Here is an 18364-nt window from a genome sequence, read left to right on the forward strand (position 1 = left end):
GCCATACAATAAAATTATATGTACATATAATTATACTAAATATAATTTTATTGTAAATTAATTGTAAAAAAGTATATGTAAATAACATATAGTTCTATTAGCAATAGAATTATAGGTTATTAGTTTTAACTATATAGTTACTAAATCACTGTGGCAGAAAAACTGGGATAAGGTGTTTTTTTTTTTGAGAAAAGATCTTGCTCCATCACCCAGATTGGAGTGCAGTGGTGCAATCATAGCTCACTGCAGCCTCAAACTCCTCAGCTCAAGTCATCGTCTAGTCACAGCCTCCTGAGTAGCAAGGACTACAGGCACAGGTCACTATGCCCAGCTAATTTTTGTAGTTTTAGTAGAGACAGGTTTTCATCATGTTAGCCAGGCTGGTCTCAAACTCCTGACCTCAGGCCATCCGACCGCCTCGGCCTCCCAAAGTGCTGGAATTACAGGTGTGAGCCACTGCACCCGGCCCTAATTTTAAATTTAATTTAATTTTAATTAAAAAATAGAGATAAGGTCTCACTTTATCTTGAGCCCAGGCTGGTCTTGAACTCCTGGACTCAAGTGATCCTCCTGCCTCAGCCTCCCAGAGTGCTGGGATTACAGGTGTGAGCCATTGCTCCTAGGCATTTTTAAATTTTTTGTAGAGACAGGGTCTCACTATATTGCCCAGGCTGGTCAGACAAGCCTTCAATAGAGTATTTTATTAGAGTCTTGAATCTGAAAGCATCAGAGAGTGATGGGGAAAAACATTCCCTGGAGAGGAAACAGCATATGCAAACACATCTAGTCATGAAAGAGTATGGTTTATTTGGAGAGTAGTTTTTTTGTAGTTGGAGCAGAATGTGCTTGTGGGGAATTGCTGGAGATGAGCCTAGAAAAGGGGGCAGTGTGAGCATATAAGTCATGCGCAAAATATTGGCCTGTATTCTATAGTCAGTGGGCAGGGATGACCCACTGAGATTTCCATTTTTGCAGATAACTAGCATCCATATGGCAGGAGGTGGGGGTAGGCTGAGGCAGGAAACTTGGGTGGAAGGAAGAGCATCCAGGAGGCTCTGTGAGAGACCATGAAGGGTGAACGTGATGGCAGCCAGGGAGTAGCAGGCAGGAGATGAATGAGAGCGTTTTGGGAGACAGAATAGGCAGGATACACTGATTTAATGTGGCAGGCAAGGATTAGGTAAGATCAAGAACCTCTTGGGCTGGTTACCTGTAATACCAGCACTTTGGGAGGCCGAGGCTAAGAGTTTGAGGCCAGACTGGGCAAGGAGGTGAAACCCCATCTCTCAAAAAAAAAAAAAAAAAAAATTAGCTGGGTGTGGTGGTACCAGCCTTTAGTCCAGCTACTTGGGAGGCTGAGGTGGGAGGATCACTTGCACCCAGGAGGTCTTGGCTAGCTGTGATCCACCATTGTACTCCTGACTCAAAAAAAAAAGAAAAAAAAAAAAAGATAAAGAAAAAAAAGCACCACACTTGAGGGCCAGTGACTGGATGTATGGAAGTGCTATTATCTGAGATGATGTGTACAAAAGAACAGGCAGGTTTTTTTTTTTCTTTTTTTTTTAGGGAAACATAATGAGTTCTGGCTTGGGCATGTTAAGCTCAAGGTAATTTTGGAACATTCAAATAAACATGGCCATCTGGCAGCTGAGTATGTGGGCCCAGAACTTAGGACTTTCTGATTTAAGAAGCATTGACGTAGCAAGAGTCCCTTGAAATTTGGGAGTCAAATTTGCAAGTACCATACATATCTATGTTTAAAATAATTTTCCTTTTGGTTGTTATAAAAGTTATACATCTTTATGATATGATATTTAGAAAATATGGACAAGCAATTATAAAGTAAAAGTTACCCATAATCTCACCAGTTTTTACACACACACACACACACACACACATATCTGTTTCTTTCAAAAACACATTTATGAATCAATAGATGGATATTTCAAAGCATCTTAAATTTAATAAGCCTGAGCTGGGCATGGTAGTTCATGCCTGCAATCCCAGCACTTTGTGAGGCCAAGGCAGGTGGGTTGCTTGACATCAAGAGTTTGAGAACAGCCTGGACAACATGGTGAAATGCCGTCTCTACCAAAAATACAAAAATTAGCTGGGCCTGGTGGCTCATGCCTGTGGTCCCAGATACTTGAGAGGCTGAGGCGGGAGGATCACTGGAGCTTGGGCAGTGGAGGCTGCAGTGAGCTGTGATTGCACCACTGCACTCCAGCCTGGGCAACAGAGCAAGATCTTGTTTAAAAAAAATTTCATAAGCCTGTAAGTTTTGTTACCGGGATTTTGCTGGGGCTGCTGTTACTAAGTACCATAAACTGAATATCTTAGAAAAACAGAAATTTATCATCTAACAGCTCTGGAGTTCAGAAGTCTGAAACCAAGATAACGAGGCCATGCTTCCTCTGCAGGAGCTAGGCATGGATCTGTTCCAGGCCTCTCTCCTAGCTTCTGGTGGCCTATGGCATGTCTTGCCTTGTAGATGGCCATCTTTTTCCTGGGGCCCTTCACTGTGGTCTTCCTTCCTATGTGTGCCTATCTCAGTGTCCAAATTTCCCCTTCTTAATAACGGATATTGGACTAGGGCCCACCCTAATGGCCTCATTTTAACTTGACTGTCTGCAAAGATCCTATTTCCAAATAAGGTCATGTTCACAGGCACTGGAAGTTAGGCCTTCAACATATCTTTTTGGGGGACACAATTCAATGTACAATACCATCTGAGGCTCGGATCCCGCTGCCTGCATAGTTGCCAGGAAAACTAAACTGGACCATGAGTGAGCTGCATGGACACCTTTTGGGAAGAGGAGAGGAGAGCCTAAGAAGGGGTTCTGTTCTCCCTCGCCCTTCCTAAGTTCCCTCTTGCCTTCTTCATTGTGGGCAAAGCTTCAAGCTAACTTCCTAAGAAAAATAATGGAAGGGTCCATTCCAAGATGGCCGAATAGGAACAGCTCTGGTCTGGAGCTCCCAGAGTGATTGACACAGAAGATGGGTGATTTCTGCATTTCCAACTGAGGTACCTGGTTCATCTCATTGGGACTAGTTGGACAGTGGGTGCAGCCCATGGAGGGTGAGCCGAAGCAGCACAGGGCATCGCCTCACCCGGGAAGTGCAAGGGGTCAGGGGATTTCCCTTTCCTAGCCAAGGAAAGCTGTGACAGACTATACCTGGAAAATTGGAACACTCCTGCCTTAATACTACACTTTTCCAGTGGTCTTAGCAAACAGCACACCAGAAGATTGTATCCTGCACCTGGCTCAGCAGTGAGCCTTGCTCACTGCTAGCACAGTAGTCCAAAATCGAACTGCAAGGCAGCAGCCTGGCTTGGGGAGGGGCGTCCACTATTGCTGAGGCTTGAGAAGGTAAACAAAGTGGTGGGTAGCTCGAACTGGGTGGAGCCCACCACAGCTCAACGAGGCCTGCCTGCGTCTCTAGACTCCACCTTTGGGGGCAGAGAATAGTTGAACAAAAGGCAGCAGAAACTTCTGCACACTTAAATGTCCCTGTCTGACATCTCTGAAGAGAGCAGTGGTTCTCCCAGCACGGTGTTTGAGCTCTGAGAACGGACAGACTGTCTCCTCAAGTGAGTCCCTGACTCCTATGTAGCCTAACTGGGAGACACCTCCCAGTAGGGGCTGACTGACACCTCAGACAGCTGGGTGCCCCTCTGAGACAAAGCTTCCAGAGGAAGGATCAGGATCAATATTTGCTGTTCTGCAGCCTCTGCTGGTGATACCCAGGCAAAGAGGTCTGGAGTGGACCTCCAGCAAACTCTAACAGACCTGCAGCTGAGTGTTCTGACTGTTAGAAGGAAAACTAACAAACAGAAAGGAATAGCATCAACATCAACGAAAGGGACATCCACACCAAAACTCCACCTGTACGTCACCATCATCAAAGACCAAAGGTAGATAAAACCACGAAGATGGGGAGAAACTGGAGCAGAAAAGCTGAAAATTCTAAAAACCAGAGTGCCTCTTCTCCTCCAAAGGATCACAGCTCCTCGCGAACAACGGAACAAAGCTGGATGGAGAATGACTTTGACAAGCTGACAGAAGTAGGCTTCAGAAGGTCAGTAATAACAAACTTCTCCGAGCTAAAGAAGGATGTTCGAAACCATCGCAAGGAAGCTAAAACCCTTGAAAAAAGATTAGATGAATGGCTAACTAGAATAAACAGTGTAGAGAAGACCTTAAATGACCTGATGGAGCTGAAAACCATGGCATGAGAACTTTTGCGATGCATGCAGAAGTTTCAGTAGCCGATTCGATCAAGTGGAAGAAAGGGTATCAGTGATTGAAGATCAAGTTAATGAAATGAAGCGAGAAGAGAAGTTTAGAGGAAAAAGAGTAAAAAGAAATGAACAAAGCCTCTAAGAAACATGGGACTATATGAAAAGGCCAAATCTACGTTTGTTTGGTGTACCTGAAAGTGATGGGGAGAATAGAACTAAGCTGGAAAACACTCTTCAGGACAGTATCCAGGAGAACTTCCCCAACCTAGCAAGGCAGGCCAACATTCAAATTCAGGAAATACAGAGAACACCACAAAGACACTCTTTGAGAACAGCAACCCCAAGACACATAGTTGTCAGATTCACCAAGGTTCAAATGAAGGAAAAAAATGTTAAGGGTAGCCAGAGAGAAAGGTCGGGTTACCCACAAGGGAAGCCTATCAGACTAACAGCGGATCTCTTGGCAGAAACTCTACAAGCCAGAAGAGAGTGGGGGCCCATATTCAACATACTTAAAAAAAAGAATTTTCAACCCAGAATTTCATAATCAGTCAAACTAAGCTTCATAAGTGAAGGAGAAATAAAATCCTTTACAGACAAGCAAATGCTGAGGGATTTTGTCACCACCAGGCCTGCCTTACAAGAGCTCCTGAAGGAAGCACTAAACATGGAAAGGAACAACCAGTACCAGCCACTGCAAAAACATGCCAAATTGTAAAGACTATTGATGCTAGGAAGAAACTGCATCAACTAATGGGCAAAAAGACCAGCTAACATCATAATGACAGGATCAAATTCACACATAACAATATTAACCTTAAATGTAAATGGGCTAAATGGTCCAAATAAAAGACACAGACTGGCAAATTGGATAAAGAGTCAAGATCCATCAGTGTGCTGTATTCAGGAGATCCATCTCATGTGCTGAGACACACAGGTTCAAAATAAAGAAATGGAGGAAGATCTACCAAGCAAATGGAAAGCAAAAAAAAAAGAGTAGGTTGCAATCCTAGTCTCTGATAAAACCGACTTTAAACCATCAAAGATCAAAAGAGAAAAAGAAGGCCATTACATAATGGTAAAGGAATCAATTCAACAAGAAGAGCTAACTATTCTAAATATATATGTAGCAAATACAGGAGCACCCAGATTCACAAAGCAAATCCTTAGAGACCTACAAAGAGACTTAGACTCCCACACAATAATAATGGGAGACTTTAACACCCCTTTGTCAATATTAGACAAATCAACAAGACAGAAGGTTAACAAGGATATCCAGGATTTGAACTCAGCTCTGCACCAAGCAGATCTAATAGACATCTACAGAACTCTCCACCCCAGATCAATGGAATATACATTCTTCTCAGCACCACATCGCACTTATTCCAAAATTGACCACATACTTCCAGTTGGAAGTAAAGCCCTCCTCAGCGAATGTGAAAGAACAGAAATCACAACAAATTGTCTCTCAGACCACAGTGCGATCAAATTAGAACTTAGGATTAAGAAACTCACTGAAAACTGCACAACTACATGGAAACTGGACAACCCACTCCTGAATGACTACTGGGTAAATAACGAAATGAAGGCAGAAATAAAGATGTTCTTTGAAACCAATATGAACAAAGACACAACATACCAGAATCTCTGGGACATATTTAAAGCAGTGTGTAAAGGGAAATTTATAGCACTAAATGCCCACAAGAGGAAGCAAGAAAGATCTAAAATCAACAACCTAACATCACAATGAAAAGAACTAGAGAAGCAAGAGCAAACAAATTCAAAAGCTAGCAGAAGGCAAGAAATAACTAAGATTAGAGCAGAACTGAAGGAGATAGAGACAAAAACCCTTCACAAAATCAATGAATCCAGGAGCTGGTTTTTTGAAAAGATCAACAAAATAGATAGACCACTAGCAAGATTAATAAAGAGGAAAAGAGAGAAGAATCAAATAGATGCAATAAAAAATGATAAAGGGGATATCACCACTGATCCTACAGACATACAAACTACCACCAGAGAATACTATAAACACCTCTACACAAATAAACTAGAAAATCTAGAAGAAATGGATAAATTCCTGGACACATACACTCTCCCAAGATTAAACCAGGAAGACCTTGAATCCCTGAATAGACCAATAACAGACTCTGAAATTGAGGCAATAATTAATAACCTACCAACCAAAAAAAGTCCAGACCCAGATGGATTCACAGCCAAACTCTACCAGAGGTACAAAGAGGAGCTGGTACAATTCCTTCTGAAACCATTCCAATCAATAGAAAAAGAGGGACTCCTCCCTAACTCATTTTATGAGGCCAACATCATCCTGATAGCAAAGCTTGGCAGAGACACAACAAAAAAAGAGAATTTTAGACCAATATTCCTGATGAACATTAATGTGAAAATCCTCGATAAAATACTGGCAAACCGAATCCAGCAGCACATCAAAAAGCTTATCCACCAAGATCAAGTTGGCTTCATTCCTGGGATGCAAGGCTGGTTCAACATACACAAATCAATAAACATAATCCATCATGTAAACAGAACCAAAGACAAAAACCACACGATTATCTCAATAGATGCAGAAAAGACTTTCGACAAAATTCAACAGCCCTTCATGCTAAAATCTCTCAATGAACTAGGTATTGATGCGACATATCTCAAAATAATAAGAGTTACTTATGACAAACCCACAGCCAATATCATACTGAATGGGCAAAAACTGGAAGCATTCCCTTTGAAAACTGGCACAAGACAGGGATGCCCTCTCTCACCACTCCTATTCAACATAGTGTTGGAAATTCTGGCCAGGACAATCAGGCAAGAGAAAGAAATAAACGGTGTTCAATTAGGAAAAGAAGAAGTCAAATTGTCCCTGTTTGCAGATGACATGATTGTATATTTAGAAAACCCCATCATCTCAGCCCAAAATCTCCTTAAGCTGATAGGCAACTTTAGCAAAGTCTCAGGATACAAAATAATGTGCAAAAATGACAAGCATTCCTATACTCCAATAACAGACAAACAGAGAGCCAAATCATGAGTGAACTCCCATTCACAATTGCTACAAAGAGAATAAAATACCTAGGAATATAACTTACAAGGGATGTGAAGGACTTCTTCAAGAACTACAAACCACTGCTCAATGAAATAAAAGAGGACACAACAAATGGAAGAACATTCCATGCTCATGGATAGGAGGAATCAATATTGTGAAAATGGCTATACTGTCCAAGGTAATTTATAAATTCAATGCCATCCCCATCAAGCTACCAATGACTTTCTTCACAGAATTGGAAAAAACTACTTTAAAATTAATATGGAACCAAAAAAGAGCCTGCATTGCCAAGACAATCCTAAGCAGAAAGAACAAAGCTGGAGGCATCACACTACCTGACTTCAAACTATACTATAAGGCTACAGTAAAGTAACCAAAACAGCATGGTACTGGTACCAAAACAGAGATATAAACCAATGGAACAGAACAGGGGCCTCAGAAATAATACCACACATCTGCAACCATCTGATCTTTGACAAACCTGACAAAAACAAGAAGTGGGGAAAGGATTCCCTATTTAATAAATGGTGCTGGGAAAACTGGCTAGCCATATGTAGAAAGCTGAAACTGGATCCCTTCCTTAAACCTTATACACAAATTAATTCAAGATGGATTAAAGACTTAAATGTTAGACCTAAAACCATAAAAACCCTAGAAGAAAGGTTCTTCTAGGCAATATGATTCAGGACATGGGCATGGGAAAGGACTTCATGACTAAAACACAAAAAACAATGACAACGAAAGCCAAAATAGAAAAATGGGACCTAATTAAACTAAAGAGCTTCTGCACAGCAAAAGAAACTCCCATCAGAGTGAACAGGCAACCTACAGAATGGGAGAAAATTTTTGCAATCTACCCATCTGACAAAGGGCTAATATCCAGAATCTACAAAGAACTTAAACACATTTACAAGAAAAAAATCAAACAACCCCATCAAAAAGTGGGTGAAGGATATGAATAGACACTTTTCAAAAGAAGACATTTATACAGCTAACAGACACATGAAAAAATGCTCATCATCACTGGTCATCAGAGAAATGCAAATAAAAACCACAATGAGATACCATCTCACACCAGTTAGAATGACGATCATTAAAAAGTCAGGAAACAGCAGATGCTGGAGAGGATGTGGAGAGATAGGAACACTTTTACACTGTTGGTGGGAGTGTAAACTAGTTCAACCATTGTGGAAGACAGTGTGGCGATTCCTTAAGATCTAGAACTAGAAATACCATTTGACCCAGCCATCCTATTACTGGGTACATACCCAAAGGATTATAAATCATGCTGCTATAAAGACACGTGCACACGTATGTTTATTGCAGCACTATTCACAATAGCAAATACTTGGAACCAACCCAAATATTCATCAATGATAGACTGGGTTAAGAAAATGTGGCACATATACAACATGGAATACTATGCAGCCATAAAAAGGAGGTGTTTATGTCCTTTGTAGGGACATGGATGATGCTGGAAACCATCATTCTGAGCAAACTATTACAAGGACAGAAAACCAAACACTGCATGTTCTCACTGATAGGTGGGAACTGAACGATGAGAACACTTGGACACAGGAAGGGGAACATCACACACCGGGGCCTGTCATGGGGTGGGAGGGATGGGGGAGGGATAGTATTAGGAGAAATACCTAATGTAAATGATGAATTAATTGGTGCAGCAAACCAACATGGCACATGTATACATATGTAACAAATCTGCACGTTGTGCACATGTACCCCAGAACTTAAAGTATAATAAAAAAGAAAAGAAGGCCGGGCGCGGTGGCTCAAGCCTGTAATCCCAGCACTTTGGGAGGCCGAGACGATGGATCACGAGGTCAGGAGATCGGTGACCATCCTGGCTAACACGTGAAACCCCCGCCTCTACTAAAAATACAAAAACTAGCCGGGCTTAAGTGGCTGGCTTCGTGGTCCCAGCTACTCGGGAGGCTGAGGCAGGAGAATGGCTGGAACCCGGGAGCGCCAGTGAGCCGAGACCCAGCCACCGCATCTCCAGCCTGGGCTTACAGCCAGACTCCAGTCTCAAAAAAAAAAAAAAAAAAAAAAAAAAAAAAAAAAAGAAAAGAAAAGAAAAGAATGGAAGGTATGAGCAAGATGAGCAGTAGGAGTTTCACGCATCCCAGATTCTCGGAGGTCGAGGCGAAGGATCACCTGAGGTCAGGGGCCCAGCTAACATGGTGAAAACCCAGTCTCTACTAAAACTACAGTAGATGTGGGTGTGGTAGCATAGCTGCAATCCTTAGCTGGCCCGGGAGGTTGAGAAGGAGAATCACTTTGATCGAAGGCAGATGTTGCAGTGAGCCACATCCACCACTGCACTCCAGCTTGGGCTACACAGTGAGACTCCAGTCTCAAAAAAGGAAAAACAAAAAAACAGCTTTCTAAGACAGACAAAACAATTGAAAAAGAGGTCTATCCAACAGAGGAGGTTAGAACTCCGTCTGTCTACCTGACCTGCTAAGTGTTAAGACAGTCTCCCTAAATAGAAAACTAGGGGTTGTTCTTTTTTTTTTTGAAACAGAGTCTCGTCCTGTTGCCTAGGCTGGAATGCAATGGTACAATCTCGGCTCACTGCAACCTCTGCCTCCCTGGTTCAAGCGATTCTCCTGCCCCAGCCTCCCCAGTAGCTGGGATTACAGGTGTGTGCCACCATGCCCAACAAATTTTTTGTATCTTTAATAGAGATAGGATTTCACCATGTTGGCCAGACTGGTCTCGAACTTCTGACCTCATGATCCACCCGCTTCGGCCTCCCAAAGTGCTGGGATTATAGGCGTGAGCCACCACACCTGGTCTAGGGGTTGTTCTTAATTTCTTTCTCAAATCCTCAAGTCTCATCCATCTTCCTCCCCGACCCCTTCCACAAAGTTGACAGAGTTGGCTTCATGACCAGAGCCCAGGGCACCATATACAGAAGAGCCCTGTGCTTGGGGTTTAATGCCCTGTGATCACAATCTTGAAATTCTTAATAATTTTATTTTCGAGTGTGTGTTTTGTGTAAGTGAAATCTAATGAGACAATGGGGTATGAACCCACCTTCCCTGGACTGGTTCTTGGTTCTCGCTGCCCACTTCCCTGCTGGCACCCTGGGATCCTCTCCCCTCTTCTGTCCAGTGCCACCTGCTAACCTCTGCTCCTGGTGAAATCCTGGCTACAGGGAGGGTCAGGATCTGGTGTGGGTGCCCTGCAGTATCTTGTGTGGGCATGACAGTGGCTGCCCTACCTTGGCTGGCAGCACCATGGCCCTGTTCAGCAGCTGACTAGTTGGGCACACCATCCCCTGTCCCACTCCAAAACAGGTAGTGTGTGGAGGTATTGCATGGAGATTGCAGTGCATTGAGAGTCACTGTTGAATAGCAGGCCTGTGGGAAAGAAAGGTACTTGCTTGGACTTCCTGCCCCTCACTGGCGCATGGGGCATCTGGCAGTTTGTGGAAGGAGGACCCTGACAGGCAGCTCTCAGGCCGAAGCTTGCACAGAAGCCCCCAGTCGTGGACGAGCCCCTGGGTGTTTCTACACTCACCTGTGCTGCTTGCTGAGGGGGCGTTCCCTCAGGCTGTTCCATGCCTTGGGGACCTTCTCTTTCTCCGTTCAAACTTCCTGCCTCTGGCTTGTGTTAGTTTCCTCTGGCTGGCTCCGCTCGAGGCACCCCCTGGGGATAAGCAGGGAAAGACAAATTGTGTAATTTCAGTGATTCTACCTTGAAGTTAAATGCTTTGATATTTGCATTTAAAACTGACATTGTATTATAAGAAGATGAATACTGAAATTCATACTAATAGTTTAAAATGTTCTCTTTATTACAAATGATATTAAATTGCAATAAAAACATTATGGCAAGTCTAGAGAGAGAAACACATAGAAGAAGGGCAAAGTTTTATGTTCTAGTAACTTTAACAGGTTTCCCCTATCTTTTGAATAAGCAGCCTCATATCGTCATTTTGTGCTGGGCCTTGCAAATTACGGATTTAATTATGTAATGATGTATTGCATTACTTTTCATGGCAAAAACTGCAATTACTTTTACACCAACCTAATAGTTGGTCCTGAAGCTGGGTACTGAGAATTAGATACTAGGAGCCAGATTCAAAAATGTCCAAAGCAAAACCCCTGTCCTCATGGAAATTACAAACTAGTGGAGAAAACAAGATCCTAATGAAGTAATAAAATAAAAAAAAGGAGAAAAATGAAATATGATTCAATTTGTGAAAAATATTCTCAAAGAAACTAGCAAGTTAATAAGATAGAGCCTATTATTGTTATTATATAATATATACATATATAACTAATATATTAATGCATTAATATTCACAAGGTATGAATATGTTATTATTCACAAGATGCCATTGGAAGGAGGGTCTAGAAGCGAGAAAGAATAATATTAAATGTTATAAGTAACATTTAGTGGTAATAATATTTAATAAGTGCTGTGTCCCAGGCATTGTTCTTAGCACTTAACATGTATTAACTGGTATAACCCTTGTGATAATTCTATGAGATACGTGTTATCATCCATCACTGTTTTACTGAGCCATAGAAAAATTAAGTGACTGGTCCGAAGTTACACACCAAGTAGAGGAGCTGAGATTCAAACCCAAGCAGTTCTGGCCCCAGGGCCATCACTCTTACGAAGATGTTATATTTGTCCTTACTGCATCTTTCCCGTTGCATATTGTATTTGGAATGGTTTCTTCTTATTATTTTGGGGGTCTTTTTTTGTTTTTTAAAAATTTTAATTTTAATTTAATATTTATTTATTTATTTATTTTGAGACAAGGTCTCCCTGTCACCCAGGCTGGAGTGAAGTGGTACAAACACAGCTCACTGTAGCCTCTACCTACTGGGCTCAAGTGATCCTCCCACCCCAGCCTCTCAAGTAACTGGGATTACAGGCACACGCCACCATACCCATCTTTCTTTTTTATATTTTGTACAGATAAGGATCAACCATGTTGCCCAGGCTGGTCTTGAACTTCTGAGTTCAAGGGATCTACCCTCTTCAGCCTCCCAAAGTGTTGTGATTACAGGCGTGAGCCACCGCTCACAGCTGGAATGGTTTCTTAAATATCTATATCTTCAATAGACTTTAGCTCTTTGAGAGAAGGGACAGAGTTGTACTACCATTGTCTTCCCAGGCCCTGGTGGGTAGTAGGCTTTCAATAAGTAGTTGTTGAATTGTTAAGTTTTGAATTGGATTGGCCTTGAATGAAAGATCATAAGATTATGAAGACATGATCACTTTACCGAGCAGAAGAAACACCTCAGGTATCAACTCCTTTAGTAAGGATACACCTGCCTAGGTGTGGTGGCTCATGTCTGTAATCCCAGCACTTTGGAAGGCCGAGGTGGGCAGATCACCTGAGGTCAGGAGTTCAAAACCAGCCTGGCCAACACAGAGAAACTCCGTCTCTACTAAAAATACAAAAATTAGCCAGGTGTAGTGGTGGGTGCCTGTAATCTCAGCTACTGGGGAGGCTGAGGCAGGAGAATGGCGTGAACCTGGAAGGTGGAGCTTGTAGTGAGCCAAGATCGCGCCACTGCACTCCAGCCTGGGCGACAGAGCGAGATTCTGTCTCAAAACAAAACAAAAATAATGATAATAATAATACACCCTTTATTTGCTTTAAAGAAAAAGCAAAAAGAAAAGAAAAAACAGTTGGGTGCAGTGGCTCATGCCTATAATCCCAGCACTTTGGAAGGCTGAGGTGGGCGGATAGCCTGAATTTGGGAGTTTGAGACCAGCCTGGTCAGCATGGTGAAACCCCGTGTCTACTAAAAATACAAAAATTAATCGGGCGTGGTGGCAGGTGCCTGTAATCTCAGCTACTCAGGAAGCTGAGGCAGGAGAATCTCTTGAACCCGTAAGGCAGAGGTTGCAGCGAGCAGAGATCACACCATTGTACTCCAGCCTGGGCAACAGAGTGAGCCTCCATCTCAAAACAAACAAACAAACAAAAACAAAAAAGGATACACCCAGAAGTAAATAAATAAATGCTTATTTGTGAGACTAGAAGTATACATGCAGACATTATTTATTTACTTCTGAGAACAATATTATAGTTTTTGATTTAACTATTTATATTAAAAATATTTTTGGCCACTGTTTCTTTTGTTTGAGATTCAAAACATGTATTTCTATCTTTACCCCATCACATCACATTCACTACTTTGTTCTGACTAGAACAGTAGGGTGTGGATTTTCCTGCATTTTTGACTCTGTGCTCCACAGCTTGTGTGGGGCCAGGCCCATGGCTATGCACTTAAACAGAAGCTAACGTGAGCTTCTCAGTGGTGTAATTGGGAGGCGCTTCAGTATTCTGGCTGCCTCCAAAATATCTCATGTGTCTTTGGAAAGATTATTCTCTATTATACTCAGCTTAATGTGCATCAATGTCTCTGAAAACTAGTTTAAAATACACATGTGTAACTTGGTCTGAGGCATATTAGCACTAGCTTGTTCATCGTTTATTCATTATTGAGACCAGCAGATCTTAACAGTCTGTGTCCCGTAAGGGATAAGATAGGGGCAGGTGTACAGAGAGGCTGTAGGGGCAGGGAAAGGAAGCCACAGGAGAATAGTAGCCAGGGTAAAAAAGGTTCATTATTTTTCTACAGTTTTGCTTGCGACTGCCTCTGTCAGTAGTTAAGTGTATGCCATAAAGGTGTACTCTATGCTACCAAGGAAAAATTCACCTAACCGTGACCAATAACGTCTTGTATTTTATATTTTGTTTGCAGAGACTGTGAATACAACAGTATCATTCTCCTTCAGGGGAATAAAATTTTCTAAGGTATTGTTCAATATTTATTTTGTATTGTCTAACCTTTAGCAGTAATAGACATGTTAAGCATTTGAAACAAGCAATTCACAACTTCTTCCTTTTTTTTTGAAATGGGATCTCAGTCTGTCACCCAGACTGGAGTGCAGTGGCACAATCTCTGCTCACTGCAACCTCCACCCACCAACCCCCACCCCAAGCAATCCTCATGCCTTTGCCTCCTGACTAGCTGGGACTACAGGTGCGTGCCACAATGCCAGCTAACATTTTGTATTTTTGGAAGAGATGCAGTTTCACCATGTTGCCCAGGGTGGTCTTGAACTCCTGAGCTCAAGCAATCCACTCCGCTTAGCCTCCCAAAGTGCTGGGATTACAGGTGTGGGCAGCTATGCCCAGCTGACAATTTCATGAATAGCAATTCAAGATTAAGATGTTCAAGGTTTTTTCCTTCACTTTTATTTAGAATTAGCTTTTTTTTTTTTTTTTTTTTTTTTTTTGACTGAATCTTGCTCTGTTGCCCAGGCTGGAGTGAAGTGTGTTCTGGGCTCACTGCAACTTCCGCCTCCCAAGTTCAGGTGATTTTGTGCCTCAGTCACCCGAGTAGCTGGGATTATAGGCACATGCCACCATGCCCAGCTAATTTTTTAATTTTTAGTAGAGATGGGGTTTCACCATGTTGCCTAGGCTGGTCTCAAACTCCTGGCCTCATGTGATCCACTCACCTCTGTTCCTGGACCAAACTGAGGGTCAGGCTGCCATTTCTTGCAGCCCAATAACAAGATGCAGATGAACTGGGGAGGAAGAGAGCTTTCATTTCTGTAACTGGTTACAGGGAGAAGGTCTGGAAATTATTGTCAGACCAACTCAAAATTACAAATCTTTCAGAGTTTATATTCATTCCAAGGAATATGTCTATGTGTAAGTGTGCATTCATCTGAAGACACAAGTGATTAACTTCTTTTAATCTATGACTAAGGTCTGAGTCCTGAAGACCTTCCTCTGGAGCCTCAGTAACTTTACTTAATCTAAATGGGTCTGGGTGCTGGGGGGATTACCTTTATCTTGTCTCCTGCTAAATCATGGAGGTTTGAGGAGTTCCTTCAGACCCCCAATAAACTTGGTTGTAGAAACCTGGGGAGTTTCTTCAGACCCACAATAAAACTTGATTAATCCTAAATGGGTCCTATTAAGAATTTCTCAGTTATTTTGTCATGCTTTAAGGCCCAGGAAAGGCCTGGCCAAAACTCCTGATGGGCTTTTCTTACATCCCATCCTTTGTATAAGGGCACTGGCTTTCAATATTTAACTTAACCACTTGGTCAGTACTGAAACAGTCGTTCGTGAGACCTGGCCTTGGCCTCCGGAAGTGCTGGGATTATAGGTGTGAGCCACCGCGCACAGCCTTAGTATTTTAGGTCTTTTGGTATTTTTTCTTTCTGTAGACTATGGAAAAATTGCACAAAAGATAGCATTTTTTTCCACTTCATTTTTTCCCTTTAACATACATGGGCAAGAGTAATTTGAATGCAAGAGCTCATTACTAATCTGTTGAACAGTCTTCAGATGAAAGCACTGAATGACCACTGTGTATAAGCCAGTAAATCTCTATAACTATTCATGTAATATACTAGATATAATGTGAACATTGTTTAGGAGAATAAAAATCATGTAAATTACAGACTTATTTTGTTCAAGATTTTCTTGGGAACTTAGCCTGGTCATCCATGCCTTTGTAAAAATAATTGCTGCTTCAATGAATAATACCATTGTGATTTTAGATGTTTGCATGATGTATCTAGTAATGAAAATTTATGCATTTTACTTTTGGTGACCATTTTAAAATAAAATGTAATAATGCATATTCTTTCATTATTTTGTTATAAACTAATATCTAATATTTCAAAACCTCTTAGGTTAGTTTTTAAAAATAACATAATTTTATAATTGGGAAATAAATGGGCTTATGCTCATCTAATTCAAAGACATGGAAAATTTTGTCTCATTGGAAAACTAATAAAATCAATCCAATTTAAATGGCTTTCTGCTAGTAAGAGAAAGTTCTTACAAAGCCTCTGAAATAGTAGCATCTAACATTTTGTATTACTTGTATTTCTTATACTTCATTTTAGGGAAAATACAAATGTGTTGTTGAAGCTATTTCTGGGAGTCCAGAAGAAATGCTCTTTTGCTTGGAGTTTGACATCATACACCAACCTAATTCAAATTAGAATAAATTGAGTATATAAACAAATTTTTTGAAGGTATTGTTCCTGTTTTAAGGGTACCCAGGATTTGTTTTAATCAGATATGGTAGGATAGGAAGACATAGAAATGACTGTCATGAAGAAAGAAGCTTATCCTCACAGATCTCTAGAAAACGGAGGTGTGGTGCACCATGCAGAGCCACCTGGGGAAGCACCAGGGTCTGTGAGAACGTGGAGGGAGGGGGAAAATGTGGGCAAGAGTGTTTATTGTGTTTTCCATAGGAAGCAATGGGCAAGGTAGGGTAAGTAATTGATATGGTTTGGCTGTGTCCCCATCCAATTGTAGTTCCCATAATCCCCACGTGTTGTAGGGGACCCAGTGGGAGGTAATTGAATCATGGGGGCGGTTACCTCCATGCTGTTCTCATGATAATGAATGAGTTCTCATGAGATCTGATGATTTTATAAGGAGCTTTCCCGACCCACCCTTTTGCTCTGCACTTCACCTTCCTGCCACCATATGAAGAAGGATGTGTTTGCTTCCCCTTCTGCCATGATTGTTTCCTGAGGCCTCCCCAGCCCTGCGGAGCCATAAGTCAGTTAAACCTCTTTCCTATATTTTATTTATTTTTTTTGAGACGAAGTCTCACTCTGTCACCCAGGCTGGAGTGCAGTGGTGCCATCTCGGCTCACTGCAACCTCTGCCTTCAAGGTTCAAGTGATTCTCCTGCCTCAGCCTCCCAAGTAACTGGGATTACAGGCACCTGCCATCACACTGGCTAATTTTTGTATTTTTAGTAGAGATGGGGTTTCACCATATTGGTCAGGCTGGTCTTGAACTCCTGACCTCAGGTGATCAGCCTCCCAAAGTACTGAGATTACACATGTGAGCCACTGTGCCCAGCCTAAACCTCTTTCCTTTATAAATTACCCAGTCTTGGGTATTTCTTCATAGTAGCGTGAGAATGGACTAATATAGCAGTGTTGACCTAAAAGGAAGAAGCTGAGGCAGAATTAGTGTAAGTAGAGAGTTTACCTGGGCCAAACTTGAGGATTGCATCCTGGGAGCACTACAACTTGAGTTGCCTGAATATATACTCCATAAATTAGCAGCAGTTACAAGAGGGTTTTTAAAGGGAAAGAAGAGGGAGTTTCTGAGTTGTTTACCAAGAATTTACATTAAAAATGCTGGGTGCAGTGGCTCACGCTTGTAATCCCAGCACTTTGGGAGGCTGAGGTGGGCAGATCACCTGAGGTCAGGAGTTCGAGACCAGCCTGGCCAACATGGTGAAATCCTGTCTCTACTAAAAATACAGAAATTAGCTGGACCTGGTGGCATGCGCCTGTAATCCTGGCTACTCGGAAGGCTGAGGCAGGAGAATCGCTTGAACCTGGGAAGTGGAGGTTGTAGTGAGCCAAGATCATGTCACTGCACTCCAGCCTGGCAACAGAGGTGTTTTTGGTGATGTTTATAGAAACAAAAGGATGGGGTCTTTTCTGCTTGGAGACCCCTCTCTCTATATAGAGAAAGCTGTTTCTCTTTCTCTTCTCTTCTGCCTATTAAACCTCCACTCCTAAACTCCTCATGTGTATTTGTGTCTTAAGTTTTCCTAGTGCAAGATGACAAACTCTGTTGCGGGAGGGAAGTCAGGGACACCGAACGGAGGGACTGGCTGAAGCTGTGGCAGAAGAACATAAATTGTGAAGATTTCATGGACATTAATCAGCTCCCAAAATTAATACTTTTATAATTTCTTATGCCTGTCTTTACTGCAATCTCTGAACATAAATTGCGAAGATTTCATGGAGATTTATCACTTCCCCAATTGATACTCATAATTTCCTATGCCTGTCTTTAGTTTAATCTCTTAATCTCGTCATCTTTGTAAACTGAGGATGTATGTCACCTCAGGACCCTGTTATGATTGTGTTAACTGTACAAATTATAAAACGTGTGTTTGAACAATATGAAATCAGTGCACCCTGAAAAGGAACAGAATAACAGCGATTTTCAGGCAACAAGGAAAGATAACCATAAGGTCTGACTGCCTGAA

At 41.9% G+C, this 18364-nt stretch overlaps 1 protein-coding gene across 4 annotated transcripts in view; it reads left to right on the forward strand.

Moving 5' to 3' along the window:
- LY96 (lymphocyte antigen 96) overlaps positions 1-18364 on the forward strand; it is a 113063-nt gene that overhangs the window by 21650 nt on the left and 73049 nt on the right. The window contains exons 4-5 of one of the 4 annotated variants that reach the window (XM_003902872.5): positions 14066-14118; positions 16236-16357. The exons of 1 other annotated variant lie outside the window; for it this stretch is intronic. In XM_003902872.5, the coding sequence (XP_003902921.1) occupies positions 14066-14118; positions 16236-16334 (152 nt within the window). In that variant the 3' untranslated portion in view covers positions 16335-16357. Of the gene's footprint in view, positions 1-14065; positions 14119-16235; positions 16358-17915; positions 18072-18364 lie in introns of those variants that run through there. 2 more of the 4 variants (XM_017962115.3, XM_021942449.2) reach the window with 2 other exon arrangements.

This window comes from Papio anubis, chromosome 8 (genome assembly GCF_008728515.1).
Source record: "Papio anubis isolate 15944 chromosome 8, Panubis1.0, whole genome shotgun sequence".
Classification (NCBI taxonomy): Eukaryota; Metazoa; Chordata; class Mammalia; order Primates; family Cercopithecidae; genus Papio; species Papio anubis.